This window comes from Equus przewalskii, chromosome 7, assembly GCF_037783145.1.
Source record: "Equus przewalskii isolate Varuska chromosome 7, EquPr2, whole genome shotgun sequence".
NCBI lineage: Eukaryota > Metazoa > Chordata > Mammalia > Perissodactyla > Equidae > Equus > Equus przewalskii.
In genome coordinates this window covers 16,133,207-16,147,797 of record NC_091837.1, presented here as the reverse complement: position 1 = coordinate 16,147,797, position 14,591 = coordinate 16,133,207, and the positions used below count along the sequence as shown (strand labels likewise).

The 14,591-nt window shown below is 48.3% G+C and overlaps 1 protein-coding gene across 1 annotated transcript in view; it reads left to right on the top strand.

The window, feature by feature from the left end:
- Positions 1-1,726: 1,726 nt before the first annotated feature.
- The window catches only part of SRRM4 (serine/arginine repetitive matrix 4), a 151,629-nt gene continuing 138,764 nt past the window's right edge, over positions 1,727-14,591 (top strand). Inside the window, exon 1 of the mRNA XM_070627125.1 lies at positions 1,727-2,363. Coding sequence (XP_070483226.1) covers positions 2,233-2,363 — 131 coding nt within the window. The 5' untranslated portion in view covers positions 1,727-2,232. The remainder of the gene's footprint in view (positions 2,364-14,591) is intronic.

The following is a 14,591-nucleotide window of genomic DNA, read 5'->3' as shown; positions in this document are numbered from 1 at the left end:
TGCTGGGCTTCGGCAGCCCAGGGTTCTGCTGGTTCGTGTCCTGGGCGCGGACTTACACACCGCTCATTAAGCCATGCTGAGATGTGTCCACAAAGAAAAACTAGAAGGGCCTACAACTATGCACTGGGGCTTTGGGGAGAAAAATAAATAAATAAACATTCCAGGCTACTTAAGGAGCCAGCTCTCAATGAATTTAAAATGACATTGATTTCAGGGTTGGAAATAGAGCCTAAGAGTGATAGCAGAGTGGTGCATTTCTGGCGGACGGGAGGGAAGTGGGCAGAGAAGTCTAGTCTCCACTTTCCTCCACCTCCTGGCAGGGGCAACCGGCTTTAAGAAGCCCGCAAATGCATCTCTAGTTGTCGACCAGAAGGGGTCACTACAGAGCGAGCGGCGTTCTCAGACACTCGCAGAAGCAAGCTCGCAGGTATCCAAACGCGTAGACACGTGTCCAAACGTACATAGGCTTCTGGACCCGATACTTGGTCACTCCATGGTTCTTCCTTCCTTCTCCTCCCCCATCTTGTTCTCTCTGCCTTCCTCCTCCCCTTTCGCTCTCATTCCCCTCCTCTTCCCTTTCAAAAAATTTCTGAAGTTCACATTGGTGCCCCGTCCCTTGGTCCCCACCGCTATCAGCATTAGCGAGAAGCATGGGTTTATTCCCGCTGTGGCCGAGGCCCGGTGCCAGGCGCTTGGAGGTCCTTAAGACTTGGCGAGGGCTCCTTCCGGGAATTTGCAGCTTGGGGAGTGGGAGTAGCAACTCTGCTGAGATTAAAGGGCTCCAAGGGAGCGACGGGCTGAGGGTCCTGCAACTAACTCTTTTTCTTAATGAAAACCCTGGGGATGAAACTAGAGAAATTCTGCCCAGACCCTCTGCGTCTAGGGCTTATTGGTGATTCTAAACTTTCACTTTCTGGGATTAGGGTTGAACTGGGAGGGCGTAGAAAATGGGAAGAGAGACCAAAAAGTATCTATCCTTCTGTAATCCTCAGAATCCCCTGCAAATCCCTCCGGAGAAGCGCTTTTCTTTTCCAAAACGGACTCCTCTCCCGAGATGAGCTGCGTTAAGAAAAGTGGTTGCGGTCAAATTCCCCAGGAGTGGATGGGGTGGGGTGAGATGGGGGGAGTGGGGGGTCTCTTTCCTTTGGACGGGTTTGGCAGCGAGGACCCGGGGCTGGCTGGCTGTGAGGCACAAAAGAAATACCTCTTACAGCGCCGCGTGCACAGATGTAGCGCTGCGCCCCTCTGCGGGCGAGGACCCGGCTCGGCAGATGGCGAGAAGCCGAACTGGTGATGGATTGTCCATCAAATGGCACTTTCTGGGTGGTGGGGATCTCTCGGAGCCCAGGCACAAAGAGGAATGCAGGGGACCCCCTTTGCTGGTGTAGGCAGTCCCTCCCAGAAGTGGGGGGGTGCGGGGTGGGGGGGCAGATTGGCATGGGCGGATAGGTTAAGTTTTTTACTTCTCCCCCTCTGTAGAAGATCTGTTACAAGACTTGCATAGGGGCTGGGCGGGGGGAGTCGGCCGGGTCCAGAGGGCACGCAGGGAGGGGTGGAAGAAGGCCGGCGATGGTGGGGGAGGAGAGCGGGCTAGGAAGCAGGATCTCCTGCCTGGTTCCGATCGGGGTGCGGGGATTGCTTCTTTAAGGGGTCAGCGCTGCAACTCCGTCGCCGCGGGGCCCTGGTGACAGGCGCACGCCCCGCCCTTTCTCCTCCCAAGACCTGCGGGCTTTTGTTATGCAGATGGCGGCAGGAGGCAGAGCCGGAGGAGGAGGGAGTTGGTGGCGAGGAGGAGAGACGGAGAGGGGGGAGGAAAGTGCAGCTCGCGCGACCAGCCTCCTCTTCCAACGTCACATTGTGCGAGAGACAAAACCCGGGCGCGCCTGAGCTCACACGCGCACGCACACACAGACGACCCCGTCGCCTCTTCTCTCCCGGCGCTGCCCTGAAAGCCAGCCCTGCCTTCCTTTCCTGGGGCGCGGAGGCTCAGCAAGCTCAGAGCGCAGACCAGAGCCAACCCAGAGGGCGAAGAAAGCCGGCGGACAAGCCTTCTTTCTCCCCTGCCTTCCCCTGGCTGAGGCGCCCCATCCCCCGCCCTGAACCCCGATCTCTCGCACCGCACCCCTCTGGGTGTGACACGGACAAGGCCCGGAGCCGGGTGTGCCCCCGGTTGGAATCCGCGTTTCAGCACTTCGGACAGCGCCCGAGCGCCCTGGCCCCTTCGGGTTGGCTATGGCGAGCGTTCAGCAAGGCGAGAAGCAGCTTTTTGAGAAGTTCTGGCGAGGAACCTTTAAAGCTGTGGCCACCCCGCGTCCCGAGAGCATCATTGTAGCCAGCATCACGGCCCGCAAGCCGCTGCCAAGGTAATGACCTCCTTCTTAAGAGGGGACACCCTGATGGTTCCCCTTTCTGGCCTGTGCCCCAGAGCCCTCAGGATTGGATGCAGGCAGCTGGGCCAGGGCGCCTGTCTTTTCTCGTCACTACTCGGTATCTCCCGCTGGAACATGGGAACTAATTGCTTATAGGAGGTGGAAGCTGGTGAGAAGGGCCAGGGAGTCCTTAGGAGGAGCAACACTCAGTGGTCTGCTGACCTGGCAGCTTCCATTCAAGAGGTTTTTTACTTTCTTAGAGTGGGCGGTGTAGGTGGGATACAACTTGATGGAGAAACTTTTCTTGGTATCACAGAGCTCAGAGGACAGGGGCAAGAAGGAATGGTGGATTTGAGGTGGTTAGGAGTGTCGTGAAAGAAGAGAAGATGAGATTTGAACCAGCTCAAGCAGTATTCAGAGATAGTGGCACATTCTATACTCAGCTCAGAAACTAGCGAGCTCTGAACATTTTCACAAAAGCCCATATGCTGTTCTCTCAAATACAGCCTAAACAGCACCCTCCTCCACGCCTTTCTGGCTGCTGCTGCTGCTGCTGAATTCTCTCCTCTCCAGCCTCCAAAACCTGGACTCCGAGCTCAAAAGTCAGGGAGGAGCCTTCCAAGATCTTGAAGATGGTCTTGGAAGAGTTTTATTTGGCTTTTCAAAAAGGACTTGATTGCTTTGAACTCAGGGATGACAACAGATCCTTAGATGGTGGAAATAGTGTGATAGGCGAGAATAAGGAAAGAAGTGAAGGAAAGGCAGAAAGAGGGAGAAGAGGATGTGGGCTGAGACAGAGAGGAGGTTGGGGAAAACAGAAGCATTCCAAAACAGAGAAAACTCAATTCTCTTTATAAATCATCCAATTTAGAGGAGTTTGAGAATGAAAGGAACAAGGCTGTGCCCTCTGTCAGGGAAAATCAAGGCGGTATGAAAACTCATCTTTTGCTGGTGTTGGATGAGTGGTTCCGTGAGAGAAAAAGAAAGAAGTGGACCAGGGGAGACGACGTGGAGGATTTATTAATCCTGGCAGGCTACATTAGGGAGTAGATTGAAAACATGTCTGGGAAAGTGCTTCGGACAGGATGCCTGTTCTGGCACAACTGAATCTGAACTTTGCAGAGGGTGTGGGGTGGACGACAGGGCATCATATCTAAAGAATCAAACTCAGACTGGAGAACTTTTCGCAGTCTGATAGGGTCTTCGCTCATACAGTTCTTTAGAAAAATGGGTGCCCCATGCTGGGAATGGGTGGACTAGAAACATGGTGGGCACAAGCGTCAGCAGCAACCAGTATTTGTGGGGGTGGGGGGAACCTTCTGACATAGGCTGGAGAAGAAGAACAATAACACCAAATGCTGTCAAAAGCTGAGGTTTCTGTGCTTTGTAGAGAGTTTTGACATCAGCAGTTTTATCTTCCTGGGTTTCTGCCATCCATTCCACCTCCAGAGTGCACCTACTGTTGGCAAAGCATGTGTTGGCCAAAGAATGTGCCCTTGTGGAAGAGACCAAAGGGAATTTCACTGGAAACCAGAAGTGTGGCATTTGGTCCAGAGTCTTCCATGTATTTCAGGGGTACAGGGAGAGGAGAGAAGATTCCTGGTAGTATTTTAATTCAGAAAATGCCTAATGGCCACCTAGCTTGGTATCTTCACCCTTTGCCTGTCACTCTGTTACTGCTGTGCCCTTTTCTTGGTCATGTTCTCAATCATATGAATTGCCCACAGTGTCTCCCAACTCTCATGCTTTCTGTAGCATTATAAAAATCCTAATTTAATCCATCTGAGACCCATAATAACCAACCCTTCCTACCCAGGTGTCATTTCACTCTCGGTGCCTTTTAATGTCCTGGGTCTCCTTTGCCCTGGAAACCACTCCTGAGGTGAAAGTCTGAGCCATAAACCCCTAATTTATGTCATGCTGGAAGGATTCTCTTCAATACTTCTCTACTGTGGCTTCTTTGTAGAATAGATTCCAGTTTTATAGCTGTTACTCCTGGTTTGGGGTGGAGAGTGAGCAGGGAGTATTTGTATTCAACTCTTCAGGAAAGGCTGGGATTGAGTTGTCTTTTAACAGACTGTCTATAAAACTCAAATCATCTTCATTCTCATCCATGCCAGCCACATCCAGTGATGGTCAATTTCCACCTCCTTTTTAACGTTCAATACTTACTAAAGGGTGAAATTACCACGTTTCTAAAGCAGAGTTCTTAAGAAGGAAAGAGATAGAGACACTGGCATAGCATGAGCTGGGCCCCAGTGGCTTCCTCTGGAGGCAATCTGGGGACTTGGTCTCATCAAAAATGTTGTTTAGTTCCATGAGTCAAGCCCAGCTCCCAGATCTGCAGGGAAATGGGGGAGGGGGTGGAAAAACCACAAGCCAGTCCTATTGGTTACACACTTAATATTTGTTTATAGATGAGGGCTACCCCCTGAATGAACTTCGCTAGGATATTTTAAGTCTATCTTTGAAGATAATTTAGTGCCAGGATGGAAACTTACATTCAATTTGTTGATTTCACAGCAATACGCATACATCATCCATCCGCACTCCAAGCCAGACCTCCCCTGGTCCCCCCTTCCTCTCCCCCTCTGTGAGGCATACTTGATGAGGCAATAACTTTATAATGTATCAAATTGCAAGCAGATGTCTGACTCAAATGTCAGAACAGTATAGCAGAGTGGGAGGCAGTATATCATAGTGGTTAAGAGCTCAGACCTGAGTTTCAGACAAGCCTGTATTCCTGTCCTGGCTCTACCATTTAGCTGAGAGTCCTAGATGAGTGGCTCTACCTTGCTGAGCCTGTTTTGTCAGCTTGAAAATAGGAGTAATAATGGCAGCTGTCTCAGACAGCGCGTTAGGAGGATTGCCCACAGTGTGTGGCGCATAGTGACTGTTTGATACACGTTGCCTGTAAAACAAACAGTTCAGAGCTTATAATGGCCAAAGGAAATCAACAATTCCTTCCGGTATTGTGTTTTTCATGCCTACCCATTTCTCTCCCAGATAATGCTGACAATAAAAACTGTGGGATTCAACTCCAGATGGACAACTACATTGAGATGGAATTAACACACAGGAGGTAGAGTGGGAGTGGTCCCATAATTGACTTCCCTGAGGGAAGGTTAGCTGCTTTCTATCTTTCAGTTAGAGGGTGGGAGGCTGGTGAAGAATTACCTGGATTCAGAATTGATTGGCACAGCATCTTTACAGAGCATTCTTTTGGTTTGTTTAGAGATGACCAGGTATTGCCAGTCTAGAGAAGGCTCAAACTCCTTGAAAAGGACAGTTTTAATCCCTAGTTCCATCAAATGTAGAGTGACTATGTAATTTATCATTCATTTCAAGCGTGAAAGGGGTTGCTGTGAATAGTTATTTCGGGATGAAAGATCTAACAGGGACCATCCCAGGCAAGCCAGGATGGGGATTGCCATAGTCAAACCTCGTCCTATACCAGCTGGAAGAGAGCCAGCACGAATCAATAAGATACTTGGAGGGTAAGAGACCCCCTCTTTTGTCCCCACCGAAGAAGTATAGTCATTTTGCGTGGCATTAATTAATTCTCTGTTAATTTCTTAGTCCACAAAAGTTTGTACCCAAGAAGTTTAGGCTCAAAGTGGAAAACCTAGTGTTTGAGGCCAGCTCAAATGGTAATAATAATATCGACAAGCAGTCGTTGAGGACTTCATGAACATGTAGAAATCACTGGAAATTAGCCTATCAATTGTTTGTGGGTCCATGAGTGTTTGTAAAGGGCTAGAAAGGCAGCCCTCTTAAATGAAAACAGCGTTCCCTTTAAAATTCTTTTGGCAAGCTATTAATTTTCTTTGAGAATCTTTTCTATGCAGAATAGTCCAGAAGCAGACTTCAGCCTAGTCCCTGTCCAAAGTGTCATAAATTCCAAACTATTGGAGATTTTACTGCATAAAGGGAAAGATGGCCAAATTGTGAGGCAGGAAAAATGCCTTTGAACCATTTAATTCAAGACTTCCCTTTGTGCCAAGGGATCAGTTAGCACATTGGTGCTGACTCTGTGCCCGGGAGCAGAGTGAGGGGCTGTTGGGAGGTGATTTCCTGACATCCTGTGGCTGAAAACCAGTGTCCTGAGGGTCATGGAGAATGCTTACCCTGGCAATGAATGAGTATGTTTCTCTGGGAAGCGAGTATTATTGTTCTGGTCAAACCTTTCTCCTTCTGAAAGGTGAAATTTGTTGAATGGTGTACAGGAGTCAGTGGAGGGGGGGTGTCATTTCTGACACTGCTCTTTTCATTTGGCAACTGTCCTATCTTAGAGACCTGGGCTGCAGTAGATGTTGGATACATTCATCGAATGAGTACACATCGTGCAAATCCAGCATCAGAATAGTTCTCTCCCGGCCTCACCCCCAATCCTGACATGGAGATTCTGATCAATGCAACCCGGGAGACACACATACTGCAAATGGATTTGACTCTCGCTGGTCTCACAGTGAAGCTCTCTAGATATAGATGTCTGTCTGGTTGGGTGAGTAGACATGTTGGCAGGAAGTGTGGGGCAGGAAGTCAGACTAAATGCCACCTGGAAGTGCTTTCCAGGCCTATGTGAGTCTCCATTGACTCCACCCTGACTCTAGGCCACCAAAAAGGGGGAACCTCCCTAAAAGCCAACTCTTATAATGAGGAAAGAGGCCAGGGTCGTGTGCCTTCTGCTCCATGAGCACCTCAGGCATGCCTCCGGGCCGCAATCAATTTTAAAAACATCCTTTCTTCCAGAGTGGCTGGATTTGCCTTCCTGTGAGGTGGAGGAATTGGCAGGAGTTTCACAAAACCAGAGTTCTTTGTTAGTTGTAAGACTTTCTCTGAGGTGTGAGAGAAGATTTCTGAGGTGGAGGAAGTAGAATGGTTAACAGCCTGGGCTCTGAAGTCAGATCTAGCCAGGCTGAAATCCTGCTGGGCGGCTTCCTAGCTTTGGAATCTTCCAGTTGCTTCACCTCTCGGTGCCTCAGTTTCCCCACCTGTGAAATACTCATCTCACAGGGCTGTCGTGAGGAATGAATGGGACAGTTCATATAAAGGACACAGCACAGTGCCTGGCACAGGCCAAGACTCCCTAAATGGTGCTCTTGTTGCCATGACAGGAGCTACCTGGTGAAGGGAGTGGGAGGCGGTGCTGAGCCCCCCACCGCCTGGGCTGGGGTTGCTTGGTGATGATGGTTGGGGTTCCTTGGCCTTGCCACTTGACCTCCCCAGTGCTCTCTATTCATTTTTAGGTATGGTTTTGGCATTCCCTAAAGAGCCACTGGAGATGTGCAGAGCTGTTTAAAAAATCGGACAGGCCCGATAGCAAACTAATCAAAAGAAATGTTTCCTTTTACTGTTTGCAAACACTTCACGGCTACGTGACTCTTGGCAAGCAGCTTGACCTTCTCAGTCTTGGTTTCCTCATCCATAAAATGGGACTAATAATAGCAGCCACCTCCAAGTGCTGTTGAGAAGACCGAATGGGCTAATTTATGGAAAGTGCTGCTTGGCACACAGTAAGGGCTCCATTAACGTTAGCTCTTACTATTAATAATAAATTATAGTTTTTATTATGACTACATGCCAGGCTTATCAGGGAGGAAAAGATGAATGAAATGCAGTTGCTCTCTTTGAGGACCTCGGAGCTGAGCAGCAAAGGTAGACACCAACACGAGATATGAGACATGGGCAGACGGTGTTCAGTACTATAATGTAAGTAGGAACAATGGAAGGGACTGTGGAAAACCAGAGGACGGAGAGACCCTGAAGGAGGAATAGAGACTCTTGCTTATCATCACAGAGTTACCCTTGGTTATCTGACCTGTAAAATGGGAATGATTCTTTTATTTCATCAATTTTACCTATAAACGCAAGGGATGACCAGAATGAATAAAGCCTTTATGCACAATAGACCCTCAAGAAAGACCTTTCCTTTTCCCAGGAGGAAAAGCAGGTCCAACTCTCTGAAGGGGACGTTATCTGCTGGGAGAGTGTAGGTAGTGCTAATGAAAGGGGGCTGTGGACTGGAACTACCTCTATTATATAAGTGTTCCAACTCCCCTGCCATTGGCTCAAGGATGCAAATGCTGGTGTGGGCCATTAGGCTTCTTGTCCTTCATGGTCTAGCTCTGGCTAATATGAAAGCCGGTCTGCATTCCCTGAGCAACCAGTGATGGTGGGGGGATTGGAGTGAGCCCACACATGTCGAAGATAAAATAAACCACAGGGGAATGAATGTGCAAAGTGGAGGAAGCCGCCTGTGTGTGGCTGAAAAACAAAGTTGTACTTTCATTCATTCAACAGTTTTATTGAGCTCCTATTCGATGTAGCAATGAATAACATGAAGTCCTTGCTTTCATGGGGGAGAAAGACAACAAAGGAAGAAAGAAATAATATAAGACGAGGTGGCAATAGGGCTTTAAAGAAGCATAAAGCAGGGGAAAGGGACAGAGGGTGAGGGAAGGGGCTGCTTTGTTGGATGGAGTGGTTGGGGACCTGAATGAAGGGAGGGAGCAAACCATGAGGATAACTGGGGGAAGGTGTTTGAGACAGAGGGACCGGCAAGTGCAAAGGCCCTGGGGTGAAAGCATGCTTGGTGTATTTGAGGAGTAGCAAGGAAGTCAATGTGGCTGGAGAAGAGTGAGTGAGGGGGAGACAGACAGGAGATGACTCTCTAGGTGCGGGCAGGAAGCAGATCAAGCAGTTAATCTTCTAAGGCAGTTAAGGACTTCCCAGTCCTCAGCTCCTAAGCTGGGGGCCGGGAGGGGCTCCTGCCCTCTCAGTCAGGGTCCTGGGTCTGATCTACTTCTCTCGGCTCCTCTCTGCCAACTCTAACGCCACCAGCGATGACTTTGAATAGCAATGTCAGAAGCTTAGCTGGGCCCGTTCGTGTGTTATGGACAAGCATGAAATTTACAATGTCTCTGATTGTGATCAATCAGATTAGGAAATTGAAAAAGACACTCTACAGACTTCCAAACAGCAGTGGCAAATCTCGTTCCCATGACAGTGGGGGTCTGGTCTATCTGATCCGTGTGCAAATCTCGACCATCGCTTGTGCCCAGTGGCCCCCTTCACTGCACACCCTTGAAGCCACAGTCGGCTCGCTCTCTCTCTCTCCCCCTCTCCCACTCCCACTTGAAATTTCGCTGAGGGAGCTCCCATATGCCACAGCCTGTGTGCGGAGCTCCGTGAAATAAAACGCGGAATTAAGATGTCATAGAGACAAAGCCAAACCAAATACAGGAACAATGGCGAACCCTAAAACAGTCATTAAGCAATTCATGTCTAGATGTGTCTGTTCAAAACAAATATTAAGATCCTCTGGACGCAAATGTTTCTCATCAGGAGAGTCCCCAAGTTGCCGGATTCCCAGGGCTTCCATCCCGCCGACAGCTTTGCTGAGCAGAAACCCCTACAGATCATTGTTCTGTGGCTTCATTAAAAGTTAAGCTCAGGCGGGTGAGCTGGAATTTTACAAGATAGTCACCACTCCTACAGGAAGAGAGGTGCCATCTGGGCCTGATGTGTGTGTATTCATGGTGTGTGTGCACACGCTCACGCACGGCGGGAATGTGTGTGCCGAGCTTCTTATGCTCTTCTGTGCCCAGCCTGTGCTGAGCATGTTTCGTCTGTTATCTATTCCATCCTCACAATAACTCCAGGAGAGAAGCATTTTTAAGACCCTATTGTACAGATGAGGAAACTGAGGCTCAGCGAGTGGCAGTGACCTGCTCAAGGACACAGGGCTGGTGAGAGTCAGAATTGGGACAAGAGCCCAGAACTCTTAACTGATGTGTTTACAGTCGAGTACACTTTGCAAAGGAGGAAAAACAGACCCGGAAGGTGAGGTGTGGCTTGTCCAAGGTCACATGGTTTGTAAGTGATGAAGCCAGGATGTGAATCAGGTCTGCCCGATTATAACTATGTTCTTCCCAACCTGCTGCGCTTCCTGTCTCTGTGGCTTGGGCGTTAAGATTGTACGTGTTTTTGTTGTGTTTTGCTCATTGTGTTTTATGTCCAATCAGCTTAGGCATTTGTCATTGTTATAATCTCATCTCATTACAGTCCATCCTTACCCCCTTATCCATTCTCCACATTGGGCCAGAAGGACCGCTTTGAAAAGCAAGTCAGACCATATGCCCTCTCCCTCCCCCCATCTAAAGCCCTCCATCACTATCACTTGGTTTATAGAATACAGAGCTGACTCTCTGCCAAGGCCTGAAGTCTCTTTATGGTCCAGCGCCTGCCTGCCTCCCCAAGATCATTTCTAAAATGCTGCCCCTCACTTCATCTGCTCTGGCTGCACCCCACTCCTTTTAGTTACTCAAATTTTTTATGCCTTTCCTGCCACAGGGCCTTTGCACATACTGCCAGGAAAGTTCTCCCTCTTCCCTCATGCCTAATTTATACCTACTCTACTTTGAGATCTCAGCTCCAATGCTTTTTCCTTAGGCAATCTTTCCACAATGTTCCAGACTAGGTCACACCCCACATTACAGACTTTCTTATCACTGTAGTACCTCTTTGGTTCTCAACGCTTTTGTAATTTTATATTGATTTGTGGGATCATTGGTTAAAGTGTTAATAGACTGAGAGCATCAGGAGGATGGGGATTGTGTCTCTTTTCTCATTGGTGTATCTCTTTCACCTGATACATAGCAGGGATGCACACAAATATTGATTGAATGCATGAATTGTAACACTTTCCCCTCATCAGATCATTTTCATGCCTAATAGTCTGAACCATATGGGATTGCCAATATTCAAAACCAGAAATGCTATTTCCTTTGATTCTCAGGAGAACTGTTTGAACTATTGAGGATGGGGACCATGTCTGTTTCCTTCCTTGCTGTATCTCAGCACCTAGGACAGTGGCACATGGTTGGGGATCTTTAGATGTTTGTTGAATGAATAATTAACGAGGGCATGCAGGTATAAGGTCGTGGTACAGATGCGGAAACTCAGAGACCTGCAGAGGTACAGCATCCGAATTTTAGAGCTAAAGGACCTTAGAGATCATCCAATCTCCTCATTTTACATGTGGAGCACAGAGGGCTAATGTTTTATAATATTCATAATGTATTGGAACAACAGCGTGCATGCATAATTTATAAATAAATACACATATATGGGGATTTCATTCTCAAAATTTCTTACCGAGAGAGATATGAAATCAAAAGATCTTTAGGGGCCGTTGATCTGACTCAGCTCCTCATTTTGCAGATGGGGAGACTGATTCCCACAAAGGCGGAGGCTTTGCCCCAGGTCCGTAGCCTGAGTCAGCCTGGGTGAGCTCTGGGATCAGTGGAGTGTTTGCTCAACAGCAAGGTTTGTGTTTGAACTTCCCTGCTGTGATCAGGTGACCAGACACCGCTCTCTCTTGCCACCCGCCGCCCCCACTGTGAGATCTGGCATCCTGCCCCATAAAGGCCTCCTGTGGCATATGCTGCTCAGAGCCTAGTCTGGGGACCCTGATGAGAGGTCCATCTGTACCCACCCTGTGCCTAGCAGAGCAGGTGAGCAGCCCTGGCTGTTTCTGGGATCATATTTCAGAGCTTCCAGCTGATAAGGAGGCTTTTGTTTGCTCAGGCTCCCTGCCCCAGCCTCCCTTTCATGGCCAGGTGGCAGGTGATTCTGGGGCCCAGCCCACTCCCGGAGCGGGTGGATATCTTGGCCCAGGACACCTATGTACCATGTGGACAGTTGTTTCTAGCAGGAAGTCATCATCAAAATAACACGTCCCGATGGTCAGCTCCTTATCAAGCAGGGTCCCCTCACTGTGGCATTTAGTCCACAGACAGGATGGGAGGAGGACCAGAGGGGGCATTTGAGAAACTCAAATACAGCCTCTTTATAGCTGGGGAGACTAAGGCACACGGCGTTCCATGGAGCATCAGAAGGTTAACGCCAGAGCTGTAGCTGAAATATGGGCCACCCGACACTCAGTTCTAGGACAGCACACTGCTCAGAGTCTCTTGGAGAAGAAGGCAGGAAAATTAATTTATTCCCATTTTACAAAGAGGACGAGTGAGGCTCAGAGATACGAAGTGATTTGCCTAAAGTCACACCATGAAATAATGATATATTGTTATTATTGGTGCTGTCGTGGTTAAAAAAATGACTATTGATCTCATTTGATCCTCACAACAGTAAGGACCATTTTTATGTCCATTTTGCAGATGAAGAAACCGAGGCTCAAAGTCTTATAAAGACTCAGAATAAACCCTGGGTCTCTTGACTCCAAGTTCAGCGTCTCCATCCCACTGTGGGTCAGAATCTCTGATGCCAAAAGCATGGGGGGAATGACATGACCATCTGTGGTCATTGGCCAGCCTGCACTGCCAGTGTGGCCCCCATTAACCCCTCCCCCTTTACCTCCACCTTATCACTGAGAGTACTAGCCTCATCTCCTTTTCAACCGCCCCAGTATATCCTACAGCTTTTTCCAAAGTGAGGAATCTCTTAGAGTAGCAGGGATTGGAGTGGGACCCCAAAACTGCAAAAGGGGACCCAGTGCTCAGGAGCCTTAGGAAGAAGCATCATTGTACCCTATCACTGCAGGGCTTAAACGGAGTGGAAATGGTCCCCAAGCTGCAGTGGGAGAAGCGTGAGTCTGGGAGTCTTTCCATGGGGAAGGTTACGTACGACTCCAAAAGAAAGATCATCTTGGCAACTAAAAGAGTTATGGGTGGCCTGAAGAGTCTTCTAGTCCCGCCCCGCCTAACTCTTCATTTTATGGAAGAAATCCAACAACCCAGAGTAGTTAAGTAACTTGCCTAAGGTCTCACAGGCAACTAATGCCATAGACGGTGGGCTCATTTTAGAGCACCTGTGGGTTCCAGGGAAGAGAAAAAGAGCTAATATGATTGTCATCTGTTGCCTGCACCCATCTGCCCCAGAACAGTGGCTGTTCCATCCCAGACCTACAGCATTTATGGCCCTTTAGTAAATTAACTCTCAAACTGTCCCCAGCGGTGGTTTGAATGCAGGAGCTAGAGACTGATCTAAGTGCTCCTAGATGCTTTTGATGTTTTCCATCAAAAAGACAAGGACTTCCGTCTTGTGGCTTGGGCAAGATGCCATCGAAGCCACCCTGATGTCTATTTGCTACCTCCCACTCTGGTCCAAAAGAGCCTCTTGCCTTCCCTCTCCCTGGGAAATTTTGGTGCCCTGCATCCCTGCTCTCAGCCGCTGCCCATCCATCCCGAAGGAAGGCATCACCTCCTCTTCACCCAGCAGACATTACCTTGACACATGCCAATGGAGGGGGTTGCATAACTGCATGCGTTCAGGCTCTGTGGTTCATGAGCTTGGTTTGAATTCTACTCCACCATCTATTAGCTATGTGACCTTGGGCAAGTCACTTCACTACCCTCAGTGACCTCTTCTAGAACATGGAGACAAAAATCTCTAACTTGGGTGATTGCGGACTCCTGGTATGACTATTTGGAATGGTTGCCTGTGGACATCAGGCTCATGTTCAAAAGAGAATCAGTTTGCTGGAGGGCGAGGGCAAAAAGACACTAAGATTATACACCCAGTCAAGAACCCTAAATATCAGAGCTCATGGGTTCCATTCCCTTTTAGATATATGGAAGAAGTAAGGCTCAGAGAGAGAGATGCACTTGCCCAAAGTCACACAGTGAATCAGAATCCAGGTCTCCTGCCTCCCAGGGTTCATTTCTCTGCCTCAGTGACCTCATGAATGTCAATTTTTCAACTTCTTCATCTGTCAAAGTTTTAATAATAGCTACTAATAATAGTTTCTGTTACTGTATGCCCATAGTTACTGTAATAGTTACTATACATAATTGTTACTATAGGCCCATCACTGAGCAAAATGCTTTATCTGCAATATATCATTTAATCCACTCGACCATCCTTTGAAGTAGTTAGATACTATGACTATTCCATTTTGTAGATGAGGAAATTAAGCATCTGAGAGGTAAGTAACTTGCCTAAACTCACACAGCTAGGTAATGTCAGAGATGTGATTTGAATCTTGTGCTGGTAATTCTTATTAACTCCTGTTGGGAATACTTGCCCTGTCAACCTCCTGGCACAGGAAGGAAAGATCAGAAAAATTAGAAGCACCATATAGATATGAGGAAGTTCTTTTCTTTTTCTTTTTGTTCAGGAAGATTAGCCCTGAGCTAACATTTGCCGCCAATTCTCCTTTTTTGCTGAGGAAGATTGGCCCTGAGCTAACATCCAAGCCCA